Source organism: Podarcis liolepis (assembly GCF_965112155.1).
Source record: "Podarcis liolepis genome assembly, chromosome: 6".
NCBI lineage: Eukaryota > Metazoa > Chordata > Lepidosauria > Squamata > Lacertidae > Podarcis > Podarcis liolepis.
The window spans coordinates 5763795-5779054 of NC_139559.1; the positions used below are offsets into that span (position 1 = coordinate 5763795).

A 15260-nucleotide genomic window follows, 5' to 3' on the forward strand; every position below is an offset into this window, starting at 1 on the left:
ACCCAGAAGTACTGGAAAGGATTACCTCCGGGTTTTGCCGCTCGCGCATGTGCAGATGCGAAAAAGGATGTCACGCACATGCGCAGAAGCGGCAAGTCGTGACCCGCGCAGACGGGGGTTGCATCTCTTTCAGATTGCGAACGGGCCTCCGGAACGGATCCCATTCGCAACCAGAGGTACCAGTGTAATACCTTTATTGTCAATGTACAACCTGTGTACAATGAAATTAACCAAGCCTCCCCCCTACACACACACACTCGATCCTTTTGCACTCTGTGTGCTTGCCGCACAACACACCAACCCCAAGTCAGTTGCACTATATTATTTTCCATTCAGCAGCCTAACAGCCCACGGATAGAAACTGTTTTTTAGCCTGTTAGTATGACTGATTACGCACAGTCCCAACCACGCAGTAACCCTCATGACGCACCTGCATCCCATAAGAGACCACACATATCCTCCTGAAGTCCCGCTCTCCCCATTGATCCGGCCACCTCTGGGCCATCTCCTCCACCTTCTCCACCACCTGCCCGATCTCGGAGGCGTTGCGCCAGGAGCTGATGGAGGCATCCCACTCGGCGGAACCGGCGACATGGCAGAACATGAGCGGGTGGAACTCGGGGTGCGGAGGGATGTTCCCCATGGCGCGGATGGCGTCCCCTTTCCCAACGTAGAAGTGCCTGGAGACGAAGTCGATGATGCTCGCCGCGGAGCGGTAGTTTTCGTTGAAGATGATCCTGCTCTTCAAGGCCACCTCATGCTTCTCCTTCTGGTAGTACTGGAAGAGGCGGTTCAGGAGCGTGTGGTCGGCCGACTGCTCCCCGGCCTGCAGGCAGAAGAGTTTGGGGGTCGTCTGCATGTGGTCCCCCGCGAGGATGATGCGGGTCTCGAAGGTGGCCAGGGAGAGGGGAACTAGGGCCTCGCACTCCAGCATCTGGGCAGCTTCGTCGATCAGGATGTGGCTGAAATAGCCAGGGGTCAGCCCAAGCTCCCGGGACTGCATGGCAGTGGTGATGATGATCCTGTGCCGACCCAGTTCTTCCTCTGTGGGGAGGCGGAAGGAGTCTCGGTTCTGGGAGAAGCAGCAGTAGAGGTTCACGGTGTGGTCTCTCGCATTGATCTTACGTTTGATGTACATGACCCTTAACGGGACGGCCTCGGGGTGCCCGGATGTCACGTAATCGTGGAAATACTCGCGGATGTATATATCGGCGGCACTGGGAAAATAAGATGGGTTTACTGCAACCATTTAAAAACACAGAGCTTGTAACAAATCAGACCGTTGGTCCATGCAGCTCCATGCTGTCTACATGGACTGGCAGCAGCACTGCAGGATTTTGAGCAGGAGTAACTCCTCACGGAGATCCCAGCAGGGATTGAACCTTTTGCTTCCAAGGTAGACACTCTCCATGTGACAGCCCTTTAGGTAAAGGTACCCCTGACCATTAGGTCCAGTCGTAGCTGACTCTGGGGTTGCGGCGCTCATCTCACTTTACTGGCCAAGGGAGCCGGCGTACAGCTTCCGGGTCATGTGGCCAGCATGACTAAGCCGCTTCTGGTGAACCAGAGCAGCGCACGGAAACGCCGTTTACCCTCCTGCCGGAGCGGTACCTATTTATCTACTTGCACTTTGTGCTTTTGAACTGCTAGGTTAGCAGGAGCAGGGACCGAATAATGGGACCTCACCCCGTCGCAGGGATTCGAACCGCCAACCTTCTGATCAGCAAGTCCTAGGCTCTGTGGTTTAACCCACAGCACCACCCGCGTCCCTTTAGACAGCCCTTTAGACTTTGCCTATTGAAAGGGCTGCATGGTGTGGATCTCATATCAGTGTTATGAGAGTGTGAGCAACACATTTCTGTCTCCCCTTTCTCCACAACACGCAGAACGGCAATGGTAACCAGAAGGCTGGCGTTTGGAGCCCAGCCAGGGCTGGCTGTGGACAGGATCCTTGCATTGCTGGGGGTTTGACTAGATGACACTTGGGATCCCTTCCACCTCTGCCATGCTATGATAATATCAAGCAGTTAAAGAAACTAAAAAATGCTTCTGAAACGTTGTCACATGGAAGATGGAGAAAGCTTGTTTTCTCCTGCTCCAGAGGCCCTTAGGGCCTGAAGCAGTGACTCTCCTTCCTTGGAGGTTTTTAATCAGCGCTTGGATGGCCCTCGGCCATGGATCATCTAGTTGAGATTCCTGCATTGCAGGGGGTTGGACTAGATGACCCTCAGGGTCCCTTCCAACTCTACAATTCTATGATGCTATGGTTTAAAGAGCTTCCAATGCGCCTTTAAAGCACATTAAAAAGGTAAAGGGATCTGATTCTCTGAATTCTCCTGTGGTTTCCACCCCCTGGTACTCAGAAGCAAAGCCATCTCCTCTCCAAGGACCCAACTCACCTGTTGGTGTGGGTGCAAATCAGGACGCGGGTCTTTGGCTGTTTGATGATCTCCAAGGTGGCCATGGCCAAGGTGTAGGTCTTCCCGGTCCCAAAGGGCCCGTAGATCAAGAGAGGCGGCACTTGCCGGACCCCAGCCGCCTGCCCGGTGATGAAGGAGATGGCTTGGATCTGCTTCTTGTTGGCCCTCTGCAGGAGAACCTGACCGAGGGGTCGTGGGATGGAGCAGGCCGCGACGTCAGGAAAGACAAGCTTCTCGTCCTTCAACTGGTCCACAGCCCAGTGCCACTGCCGGAACTGGAGCTGGTCAATCTGGAACTGGACCTCCACCTTGAGGGACATGTCCGCACGGAGACCCAGCTCGACGCAGCAGCGCTTGGGCAGGAGAAGCCAGATGCTCTTCTCGGACTTCATCTCAACGGAGACCTCAAAGACGCGGTTGTTGGCCGGAGGGTCCGGGGCCAGGAAGGCAGTCTTGACCAAGCGGTAGAGGAGGTAGCCTTCATCGGAGTCCGGGGTCAGGGAGTAAGGGGTGGGGAGGTGGGCAAAGAGCTCTCCTGGGAGTGCATACTGTATCCCCATGGAAAGGGTCTCCATCATCTGCTGAATGGAGATGGTCACTTGGAAGTTGAGCCTGTATATCAGAACAAGAGGGGGGGGGTCAAAGAGTAGGGAAAGAGTTTGGGAAGAAGGGGAGGAGGCAAGATGGACAAAGAGGCATGAATTTAAAATCTTGAATGATCAAAGCTAAATGTATGCTAAACAGTAATAATAATAAACAGGTAGACTGCGATCGACAGGTCGGCCCCAGGTTGTCAGAAGTCGATCACAGGCTCATTTTTGTCCGCGGGTAAAAAGGGACATGGATGGCGCTGTGGATTAAACCACAGAGCCTAGGGCTTGACAATCAGAAGGTTGGCGGTTCGAATCCCCGCGACGGGGTGAGCTCCCATTGCTCAGTCCCTGCGCCTGCCAACCTAGCAGTTTGAAAGCACGTCAAAGTGTAAGTAGATAAATAGGTACCACTCTGGTGGGAAGGTAAACGGTGTTTCCGTGCGCTGCTCTGGTTTGCCAGAAGCGGCTTAGTCATGCTGGCCACATGACCCGGAAGTTGTACGCCGGGTCCCTTGGCCAATAAAGCGAGATGAGCGCCGCAACCCTAGAGTCAGCCACAACTGGTCCTAACGGTCAGGGGTCCCTTTACTTTTACCTAAAAAGGAGAATTTGGTCCCCCTCCCTCTTTCCTTTATCTGTGTACAATTTGAAGAGCGGAAGGCGGAGTCTCCGCTGGCACTATGACCTATTGTTTATCTAACCCCCCCCCCGCAAAAAAAATGGGTAGATCACTCCCACTTTTTTATTCTGCGAGTAGATCACAGTCCCTTGGGAGTTGGACGTCCCTGTATTACATTATCTCCTAGAGACAACAACCCTGTATTATTATCCCCATATTGCAGAAGGGAAAGCTGAGGCTAAAAGCAAGCCGCACACCTCAGGCCACCTTGGCCTCACTCACTTGGCGATCAGCGCTTCCTGTGCCTCTTCCTCCCTGAACAGGAAGTTGTGCATCTGCTCGCGGTAGTTCAGGCGGGCGATGGGCTTGCCCTGGGCACCACGCTGGAAGTCCAGGGAGAGCGACGGAGCCTTGTACTTGGCCAGCAGCTCCAGCTCCTTCCCGGTGCGCTCCACGCCGGGCACCACCACCCGGTTGCCGCTGTGCCACCGCTCGAAGTCCACAAAGCGGCTGCTCTGCCCCGCGGACGACGGGTCTACTTGCCAGGGGGCCTCCCTCTGCCCCACCCGGGCCTGCAGCTTTCGGAGCAGGACCGGGCGCGCGCCAAAGTCGAACACCAGCCACTGCTCATAGACACCGAAGGTCTGGCACTCCAGGCACACCTCCACCTCCCGTACGGCCTTGAATCTTTCTCCCGAGGCGTAGGTGAGACCTCGCTTGAGCCCGCTCCCTGCCAGGTAGAAGGCAGCGCCAGGAACGCGCTTCAGCAGGGCCACATGCACCAGCGGCTTCTGAAATTGGAAGGTGGCCATGTTATCTCACGTCACGTAATAATAACAACAACAACAACAACAACAACAACAACAACAACAACAATAATAATAATAATAATTCATTATGTATACCCCGCCCATCTGGCTGGGCTTCCCCAGCCACTCTGGGCAGCTTCCAACCAAATATTAAAATACAGTAATACATCAAACATTAAAAGCTTCCCTAAACAGGGCTGCCTTCAGATGTCTTCTAAAAGTCTAGTTACAGATAGGTAGCCGTGTTGGTCTGCCATAGTCAAAATAAAAAAATTCCTTCCAGTAGCACCTTAAAGACCAACTAAGTTGGTTCTTGGTATGAGCTTTCGTGTGCATGCACACTTCTGTTCTCTTTGACATCTGGTGGGAGGGCGTTCCACAGGGCGGGCTCCACTACCGAGAAGGCCCTCTGCCTGGTTCCCTGTAACTTGGCTTCTTGCAGTGAGGGAACCACCAAAAGGCCCTCGGAGCTGGACCTCAGTGTCCGGGCAGAACGATGGGGGTGGAGACGCTCCTTCAGGTATACTGGACCCAGGCCATTTAGGGCTTTAAAGGTCAGCACCAACACTTTGAATTGTGCTTGGAAACGTACTGGGAGCCAGAGTAGGTCTTTCAAGACCGGTGTTGTGTGGTCTCGGTGGCCACTCCCAGTCACCAGTCTAGCTGCCACATTCTGGATTAGTTCTAGTTTCTGGGTCACCTTCAAAGGTAGCCCCACGTAGAGCGCATTGCAGTAGTCCAAGCGGGAGATAACCAGAACATGCACCACTGTATGCCTGTAAGACAGAGCTATTCTGCCTGGCCTTTAATTTGAATTCAGCCTGATCTTTTATTTCCTTTCTCTTCCCTTCCCCTCCCCTTTTTATGAAGATCACTCTCTCTGAAACCCCACAGCTAATTCTCCCCTGGCCTCCTCGCTGGCCCAAGTAGGACCAATTCAGTCAGCTAGCCCCTTGGGATTATCTAATGCTTATTTCCCCTAAATTGATTTCTGAATTTTGAATTTTATTGTTATTCATGTTTTTACATTGTATTTCATGCTGCTTTTACAATTAAGTGTTTTAAATTTGTTGTTAGCCTCCCTGCGCCTGGTATTTGAACCAAGAAGGGCGCAGTATAAATAAAAAATTATTATTATTATTATTATTATTATTATTATTATTACTACTCTGGCACTGACTCCCACCTGCAGAATGGGGTGGTTTAATCCAGCCCTATCTTCCTAAAGTAAGGATACGGGACTCCCTCCTTCAGCATCTCTAGGATTATTTTGCCTTCTCAAGCTTACCTTGGAATGAACAGTGAAAACCCATCGATAGCGCATCTTCTTGTCCTCCGACTGCACGCGCAGAGGTTGCGGACAGGTGACCTTAACGCCGTCAACATCCTCGGAAATCTGGTGAGAGAGGCAACCAGATGAGCCAAGCGGCCAGTAGCCAATGGCCTGGCCAGATGAGATGGGAGCCTTCCCCCTTTTCGTCACCGTTCAGAAAAAAGATCCCTCTAGGACTACTTATAGAAATTTGTCAAAACAAGAGGGAGGTGAGTATGAATTAAAAGAATTTAAGGAATTATCAGGGAAATAAACAACATGGTTACAATATCGCCATTTGAATGAGGTATTTAAGAAAGATAGGATATGAGGGTTTGGGGAACCAATATCTCAACTGGAGACAGAACTGTTGGAATGTAATGTAAAAGTGCTGTCTAAAATGTATAAAATATTACTGGAATGGGAGACAAAGGATTAGCAAGTAAAATCCTCAGTGATACATTGGGCAAAAGATATTGGTCATAATATAGACATGGAGGCCTGGGAGCGATTGTGGATTACGGATATAAAATTTACAGCATGTTATCGTCTAAGAGAAAATGATATGAAAATAATATATCGTTGGTATCAAACACCGAGTAAACGGGCAAAAAATGTATAAATCTAAATCAAATAAGTGTTGGAAATGTAAAGAGAAAGAAAGTTCTTTTTTATCATATGTGGTGGTCTTGTAGTAAGGTTAAAGCTTACTGGGAAATGAATTAAAAGGATGTTTAAAATAACCTTTGCAAAAAACAAACAAACCCAGAAGCTTTTCTTTTGGGAATTAAAGGGACAGAACTACCTAAATTGGACTCCAGCGGCAAGAATGTTACTTGCTCAAAAATGGAAAAGCAGAAGTCCCAGCAAAGGAGGAATGGATACCAAAACTTATGGAATATGCAGAAATGGTGAAACTTACGATTAAGACTTCGTTGTGGCTTTCCTGGTATTCAGCAAGAAGCCGGTCCTGATACGAAAGGAGGCCATACTGCTTGGCGGTCCGCTTGTTCTTCTCAGAGACCTTTGTCCGCTGAATCCATTCTTCCAGCTCCTGGGCAGAATGGGCGTACGTGCAGTCCTCCCCATATTCACAGACATCAACTCTGCAGGAAGACCCCAACCCAGAGCTGACTCATATGGGATAAAAGAATCAAGACAGGTGCTTTTGGCACAGCCATGCCCTTCAATTTGTATAGCCACACCCAGGGGCACCGAAAAATCATAGGTGGCTGGGTCACCTTTTGAGTGATGCAAAGGTGGAATGGGAACTAATCTGCAAACTGTTCTGGGTAATCTTGAGTTAAATCCATCATTCAGTCCGGACGCTGAGGTCCAGCTCTGAGGGCCTTCTGGTAGTTCCCTCCCTGCGAGAAGTGAAGTTACAGGGAACCAGGCAGAGGGCCTTCTCAGTGGTGGCACCCTCCCTGTGGAACTCCCTCCCATCAGATGTCAAGGAAATAAACAACTATCTGACCTTTAGAAGACATCTGAAGGCAGCCCTGCTTAGGGAAGTTTTTAAAGTTTGAAGTTTTATTCTGTTTTTAGTGTTCTGTTGGGAGATGCCCAGAGTGGCTGGGCGTAGTATAAATAAATTATTATTAGCATTATTATTATTATTATTATTATTATTATTAACACTCTGGCTTTTTCCCTGACAGAGCATCAAGGTGGTTTACAGTTAAAATAATTACCGCTAAAAACAAAAAACCCATCATTAATAAACAATTAAATACATATGCATGCTGAGATTCCTGCATTACAGGGGCTTGGACTATATAAGGACCCTTGGGGTCCTTTCCAACTCAACAATTCTATGGTTCTACGCATGTCATACATATAAGTGCAATAACGCCAGTCATTTTATTAAAAGCAGTCAGACACCCCCCCAAGCCACTTAGAACAAGAAAGTAATCACCTGCCATCGGAAGGTCTGGTTTCTCAGGGTGGGAGGAGTTCCAAAGTTTGGGAGCAGCCACCGAGAAGGCCCTGTCCTCCATCTCCACCAAACATGCCTTATTGCAGTAATCTAATTGGGAGTTAACTTTTAACCGCGCAAATGCACTCCTGGCCGCCAGAGAGACCGGGGCCCAGGAAAGAATAACTGCAGCGCTTACCTTTTGCAAAGGGCGAAAGCCGTCAGGCCGTAGGGAGGGGCGCGGTGAGCCCACTCAGTCACGGGGTCCGTGGCAATCAGCTGGGTGTGCTCCACAGAGGAGCAGTGGTTCTCAAAGGACTCCTGGGAGTTGCAGGTCACCAGGCAGACCCTGCAGTAGAACTGCACGCTGGGTTGCAAGACCTCCTCGCCCGGCTTGCTGTCCACCCCCGTCAGATGGAGGAGATCTCTGCGCACCAAGCCTCGGTTCGCCTCCGCCTCCCAGACGGCCTGCTCCACGTCGCTGTGGGAGTAGTTGCACCGGTGAACAGTGTGGCGGCAAGGTTTGCCGGCGGAGACGTATCTGCAGTAGCTGAACTTCTTCAAGCCTCCTGGGCAGGGCCGGACTTCCGTGTACTGCTCCTTCTTCTTGCCGTCAGAGATCACGTGGACCAAAAGGGATCCCCAGTGCCCCTGGCAAGCTGGCGCCGAGTCCTTAACAGAGATCCTCTGTGGGGTCTGGTAAAAGCAGACCCGGCAGATCTCCTGGAAACGGCCCCCAAACTCACTCCGGATTTCCTCCGAGATGCTGAGAGCCGGAGGTCTGGAAAGGCCGTTGGCGGAGCTGCCGACCTGTGCCTGCTGCACCAGCCTCTTCAGGGCCCGCCTTTCCATGTTGTTGGCACGCTCGAACGTCCACACTAACACCTCCTCCCAGCTCCAAGCGAAGGTGCAGCGGTTGCGGTGCTTCGTGCAACCCAAGCCGGCGATGTAATACCTGCAGACGTCGTAGTGCGTGGGGTTTGGGAAGCTGGGACGCCTGTCTACTTTTCGCCACAGCTTCCCCCGTTTGCCTCTGCGCCGGCCCAGGAGAATCTCCATCATGCAGCGGTGCGCCACCTCCTTCAATCTGTAGGTGCTCTCGTTCTCCTGCTGGGCACATTTTGAGCAGGCCAGGTGCAAGGTGAGTTGCTGCTGGAGACCGTCCAGCGGTGTCGCAACCGCCCCGTTCAACAGGGGCATCTTTTGAAAAGGTCCTATGAGCTCACACAGCAGAGAACAATCGGTTCTGTGAGATGTCGATCCAAGGCAGCTACGGATGCCCAACGAAGGGTAGCTTCTGTCGCAGCTCTCAAAACTCCTAAGAATTAACAACAAGAGGAGATTAAGGAATCTGCCTTGCAACAAGTCAGCCCTTCTTTTTCATAAGCAAACAGCGTTTTATTCAGAACTGTTTTTAAAAGTCCACAGTTTTAAGAAGGCCTAAACAGCCTCGGGGATAGAGCATCTCCACCCCCATCATTCAGCCCAGACACTGAGGTCCAGCTCCCAGGGCCTTCTGGTGATTCCCGCACTGGGGAAGTGAAGCTACAGGGAACCAGGCACAGGGCCTTCTCAGTGGTGGCACCTGCCCTGAGTTATGCCCTCCCATCAGATGTCAAGGAAATAAACGGTCAGATGGGTGGGGTATAAGTATGTTGTTGCTCATAGAATAGTAGAACAGTAGAGTTGGAAGGAACCCTGAGGGACTGCCTCTCCTGGTATGCCCCACAGAGGACCTTAAGGTCCATGAATAACCATAGTTTAGATGTCCCGGGCCCTAAGGAAGTCAGACTATCCTCCACCAGGGTCAGGGCCTTTTCAGTGATGGCTCCGACCTGGTGGAATGCTCTGTCCCATCAGATTAGGGCCCTTCAGGATTTAACCTGTTTCCATTGGGCCTGTAAGACAGAGCTATTCTGCCTAGCCTTTAATTTGAATTCAGCCTGATCTTTTATTTACTTTCTCTTCCCTCCCCCTCTCCTTTTTTAATAATAATAATAATAATAATAATAATAATAATAATAATAATAAATTTTATTTATATCCCGCGCTCCCCAGCCAAAGCCGGGCTCACAGCGGCTAACAACAGTAATTTTATGAAGATTACCCGCTCTGAGACCCCACAGCTAATTCTCCCCTGGCCTCCTCACTGGCCCAAGTAGGACTAATTCAGCCAGCTAGCCCTGGGGATTATCTAATGTTTATTAGATGGATTTCCCCTAAACTGATTTCTGAACTTTGAATTTTATTGTTATTCATGTTTTTATACTGTATTTTATGCTGCTTTTACAATTAAGTGTTTAATTTTTTGTTAGCCACCCCGAGTCCGGTTTTTGAACCGGGAAGGGCAGGGTATAAATAAATAAATAATAATAATAAATTATTATTATTATCCAGTCCTACCCCCTGCAATGCAGGAATCTCAACAAAAGCTTCCATGACAGATGGCCATCCACCCTCTGCTTAAAAGCTTCCAAGGAGAGTCCACCACCTCTCAAGGAAGTCCATTCCACTATCAAACAGCTCTTACTGTCAGAAAGTTCTACCTGATGTTTAGTCAAAATCTCTTTTGTTGTTACTTGAAGCCATCGGTTCGAGTCCTACCCTTCAGAGGAGGTGAACAGAAGGCCAGACAAGATGGGCTCTCTTTGCCCTAATCCAGAAGTCAGGCCCTTAAACCCTTTTTTTCCCCTTCTGTTTTGCAAGCAACTTTAATTTCCCTAGATAGCAAAGCAGGGTAGCAGTTCTTTGAAATACAGTGGACGCTCAGGTTGCGAATGTGATCCGTGCAGGATGCACGTTTGCAACCCACAGCGTTCGCAACCCACGTCTGTGCACGCAGCGATTTGGTGCTTCTGCGCATGCGCAAAGCGCAATTTAGCACTTCCTCTCATGCGCAACCGCTGAAACCCGGAAGTAACCCGTTCTGGTGCTTCCGGGTTTTGGCGGTCCGTAACCCGAAAAAACGCAACCTGAAGTGGCTGTAACCCGAAGTATGACTGTATTTTAATGGAAGTATTGAGAATGGGCAGCAGTGGGTTGGAGGGGTAGAATTTAACAAACCTTGTTTATGGACTACAAATTCATCCAGAAGCACCTTTAAGGGGTAGGCAGCACACAATACGACGGCAGTACCCTCTCTCTCTCTCTCTCTCTCTCTCTCTCTCTCGTTTTGCCAAGTACAATATCGGGATCATTGCTGTGACCGAAAATCCTCTCCTAAACCTTCCTTGCCCCCAAACCTGGCTGACTTCCATGGGCTTCTCAGAACCTTGCTCCACCAGGCACTGGTTTCTCTGCCAACTGCGTTGCACCAGGTCATCAGAGCCACGTCCTGCTTGCAGCAAAACAGGAACCAGCTCTCCCTGCTCTCTTCCTCGCTATACATCGCCCTAAGCCAGCAATGCTGATTTTTTCCATTGTGCTAATAGACTAGTGTTAGAAGCTCAGATATATAAACCAGGTGCCAAATGGCTCCTTAAACCAAGGTTACAGTCACCAAAACAGAATGTCTAGTGGCCATTTTGGGGCACGTTGGCTCTAAAAATCTTATTTTTCAAAGGATGGAGCAGCTGTGAATGATTATCAGTTAAACATCTGGCCAGTTCAGATGACAACCGTGAGCTACCTTAAGAACTTTGAGAACTCAAAGAAGAAAAGGCATTTGATCCAGGGATAGTCAACATGTCTATCGGCCTATTCCGACCTCTTTTCCTTAATGGTGCGCCTGCTCCTGCTGAGGCTGAATGGAAAAGGCATTTTGGTACCTGGAATTCAACAGGATGGGGTCTTGGTGTATGGAGACAGTCCAGATCTAATGATCCCCAGAAGGTGGAGATGTCAGGCAACGTCCTGGCGCCAGGCATCTTCACTTGGTGGCAAGTGCTTGATAAAGGTAAAGGTAAAGGGACCCCTGACCATTGGGTCCAGTCGTGGCCGACTCTGGGCTTGTGGCGCTCATTTCGCTTTACTGGCCGAGGGAGCTGGCATACAGCTTCCACTGGAGCGGTACCTATTTATCTACTTGCACTTTGACATGCTTTCGAACTGCTATGTTGGCAGGAGCAGGGACCGAGCATCGGGAGGTCACCCCATCGCAGGGATTCAAACCGCTGACCTTCTGATCAGCAAGTCCTAGGCTCTGGGGTTTAACCCACAGCTGCAAAATGGGCCTGGCACCTGGCTAATTTCGAATACTGCAACAGAGATATTTGCGCTGGAGGGACCAAGGACTTCATTTGGACTTTCTGCGTGCAAACACATGGTTCTGTCCTCTCCAGATGTTATGGACTACAGCTCTCATGAGCCTCAGCTAGCACAGCTAAATAAACCTTCCACTTCTCCTCCAACAAACCATGGGATGTAAGCCAAGAACAAGCCATGATCCCCAATTCAGACGTAACGCTAAGCAGTGTCAGGGAAAGCAAAATGTCACTTAGAGAAAGATCTGAGAAGGTTGGATATGTTTTCTTCTGGATTGTTTTATTTGATGTTTCAAACCGCTTTGAGGTTTTCTCTTTAAAATCTAAAGCAGTATAGAAACAACAAGAAACAACTTATGGGGGAATGGCACCTAAAAACTCTTATTGTGGCGACCGTAACTTGGCTTAAGGTGCATTTGGCAATTCGCTGATACAGTGGACGTTCGGGTTGCAAACGTAATCCGTGCGGGATGCACGTTCGCAACCCACATCTGCGCACACGCGGGTTGCAATTTGGCGCTTCTGTGCATGCGCAAAGCGCGATTTAGTGCTTCTGCGCATGTGCAACCATTGAAACCCGGAAGTAACCCGTTCCCATACTTCTGGGTTTCGGCGGTCTGTAACCTGAAAAATCGAACATCCACGAACATCCGCCTTGTCTAGCGTCCATTCCGGTGAACGTCCGTGGCAAACCTGGAAGTACCGGAACGGGTTACTTCCGGGTTTGCCGCTTACGCATGTGCAGAAGTGCTAAACCGCGCTTTGCGCATGTGCAGGAGTGCAAACTGCTCCGCGCACATGCACAGACATGGCGCTTTGCAATGCGTCCGTTTCGGCTAGCGGCCGGGGCTCCGGAACGGATCCCGGTCGCAAAACAAAGTACGACTGTATACCCGAGTTTCTAACACTGTTTGCACTCAAAGTAACTAGAAGAGGACTAACATCGTACGCAGCCCTGAGAGTGGCTGGCATTCCCCTTGGCCCAGCCCCGGGGAGAAGGATGGCTGGTTGGGGAGAAGGAGGAACAAAGTCAAGGAGACCACACAGCGTGGGTGTCGGCGCTGCATCAGCAGATGTGAGCCTGAAGGAATGACTGTCGGTCGAGTCATTCTCAAAACCGAAAGGGAAATGTCTGCAGCAAACAAAACAAAAAAAATTAAACAAATAGGGAGTCCCAAGAGAAGCCTTCGAAAGTTAAAATGCAAGATCTGTGAGTCACTGGCAGCTTGACCCAGAAACTGGGTGGGGCAAGACCACAACATCATTTGTTTGCAGAGATACAGGCCCATGTGAGATGAGATTTGCTCTCCAGCTGGGCAAACAGTCACTCCCAGGATCGCTCTGACAAATGCAAAGCACTCTTTTGAGGGCCTCTGAGAACTGGACAAAAACTAAAAACAAAGGTGGATATCCGCATCTGCTTGGCACTGGGGCACCCCCAATGCAAAGGAAACACACACACACCATGCTAGCGAACCACAAAACCATGGATTGCCAACGTGGCACTCGTGGCTGCTCATGTGCTTTCACAGGCAGCGCTAGAAACTCAGACACAAAAGCTAATCGCCAAATGGCACCTTATAATATTTTTTCCCCAGTTCATTTCTATACCGCTTTACATTTTAAAGAGGGGGGAATATCACACTGGTTTGCAACACATTAAAACATCACATAAAACAATCCTGAATAACACAAATTCAAGGAAAATATTTCAGATCTTTCTCTAAGTGACATTTTGCTTTCCCCATGTTTATTTACCTACTCAGTTTATAGAGTTGCCCCCCTAGCAGGAGGACTCTAGCAGTATGGTTAGTGTTGGACTAGGGCCTGGGAGATCTGGGTTCAAATCCCCAGGAAGCTGACTGGGTGACCTTGGAGTCAGATGCAGCCCCTTAACCCATCTCACAGGGTCGTTGCGGTTGTAGTACAAAACATCTCCAGGGCACCTGGTTGTGGGGAAGGCAGGTTTAGTGCCTCGGTGGTTCTGGTCTGTATACTGGGCACAATACAGAAAGACCTAGCCTCTGCAACTCTGAAAATGTGGGCTTCTTTGTTTTTCATAGACTGAAGGGGCCTAATCGTGCACTCAAGGAGGGCAGCCAATGTAAACTGAATCCTGGTCGATAAGTACCGGGCAGTGACATTTCAACCCAAAATGTCACAGTTCACCAGGCAAGCTGCCCTTTTCAATAGCAGCCTTAAACTCTGCCAGTTTAAACTAGTTTAAGGGACACCTCTTTCCCCGCCAAGTCCAAAGGAACTCACCAGCTTGCCCTTCGCCACTTTCAGAATACATGCAGGGACTGTCATTTTTTTACAGAAAGACTCGTTCTTGCTGGTATAATCTTAACATTTACAACTAGATGAAGGTTTCGTTTTTGGAATAATAAATTTTCAGAGTAATTTTTACAATTATATCAAAAATTACTGATTTGGTTATACTATTAGAAATACATAGACAGATAACGATGAAATTATTGTGAGGTTTATTAAGTTAACTGTTTATGTTTGGACAACGTTTCTGCTGTACTTTATTGGAAGGAGAAAAATAATCATTTCCTTAATAACAATTTACCGTATTTTTTGCTCTATAAGACTCACTTTTTCCCTCCTAAAAAGTAAGGGGAAATGTGTGTGCGTCTTATGGAGCGAATGCAGGCTGCGCAGCTATCCCAGAAGCCAGAAGAGCAAGAGGGATCGCTGCTTTCGCTGCGCAGCAATCCCTCTTGCTCTTCTGGCTTCTGAGATTCAGAATATTTTTTTTCCCCCTCCTCCAAAAACTAGGTGCGTCTTGTGGTCTGGTGCGTCTTATAGAGCGAAAAATACGGTATTTAACTAAAACAGTAATATTATAGCATATGTATCCATGTTTGTTAATGTGGTTAAATGCTTAAGAAAAAAACTGAACACATGAAAAACTTAAAACAAATCCTTATTTCCCCGATGAATAGCCTTTCTAAGTCAAAATATGTGAACTCCGAATTATGGTGCTGGAGGAGACTCTTGAGAGTCCCATGGACTGCAAGAAGATCAAACCTCTCGATTCCGAAGGAAATCAGCCCTGAGTGCTCACTGGAAGGACAGATCCTGAAGCTGAGGCTCCAATACTATGGCCACCTCATGAGAAGAGAAGACTCCCTGGAAAAGACCCTGATGTTGGGAAAGATGGAGGGCCCAAGGAGAATGGGATGACAGAGGACGAGATGGTTAGACAGTGTTCTCGAAGCTACCAGCATGAGTTTGACCATAGTGTGGGAGGCAGTGGAAGACAGGAGTGCCTGGAGTGCTCTGGTCCATGGGGTCACGAAGAGTCGGACACGACTAAACAACAACAACAACAACAAGGTAGCAGCTGGGACACGGGTGGCGCTGTGGTCTAAACCACAG

At 49.3% G+C, this 15260-nt stretch overlaps 1 protein-coding gene and 1 long non-coding RNA gene across 2 annotated transcripts in view; both read right to left on the minus strand.

Annotated features, from left to right (window-relative positions):
• LOC310708966 overlaps positions 1–14569 on the minus strand; it is a 190386-nt gene extending 175817 nt beyond the window's left edge. The window contains exon 1 of the long non-coding RNA XR_014527268.1: positions 14449–14569. This is a non-coding gene — a long non-coding RNA (uncharacterized lncRNA). The remainder of the gene's footprint in view (positions 1–14448) is intronic.
• The window catches only part of HELZ2 (helicase with zinc finger 2), a 51428-nt gene that overhangs the window by 26855 nt on the left and 9313 nt on the right, over positions 1–15260 (minus strand). Inside the window, exons 2-7 of the mRNA XM_083507294.1 lie at positions 7871–8989; positions 6676–6859; positions 5730–5837; positions 3915–4423; positions 2400–3032; positions 431–1217 (exon numbers count right to left, since the gene is read on the minus strand). Of these exons, the coding sequence (XP_083363420.1) occupies positions 431–1217; positions 2400–3032; positions 3915–4423; positions 5730–5837; positions 6676–6859; positions 7871–8871 (3222 nt within the window). The 5' untranslated portion in view covers positions 8872–8989. The remainder of the gene's footprint in view (positions 1–430; positions 1218–2399; positions 3033–3914; positions 4424–5729; positions 5838–6675; positions 6860–7870; positions 8990–15260) is intronic.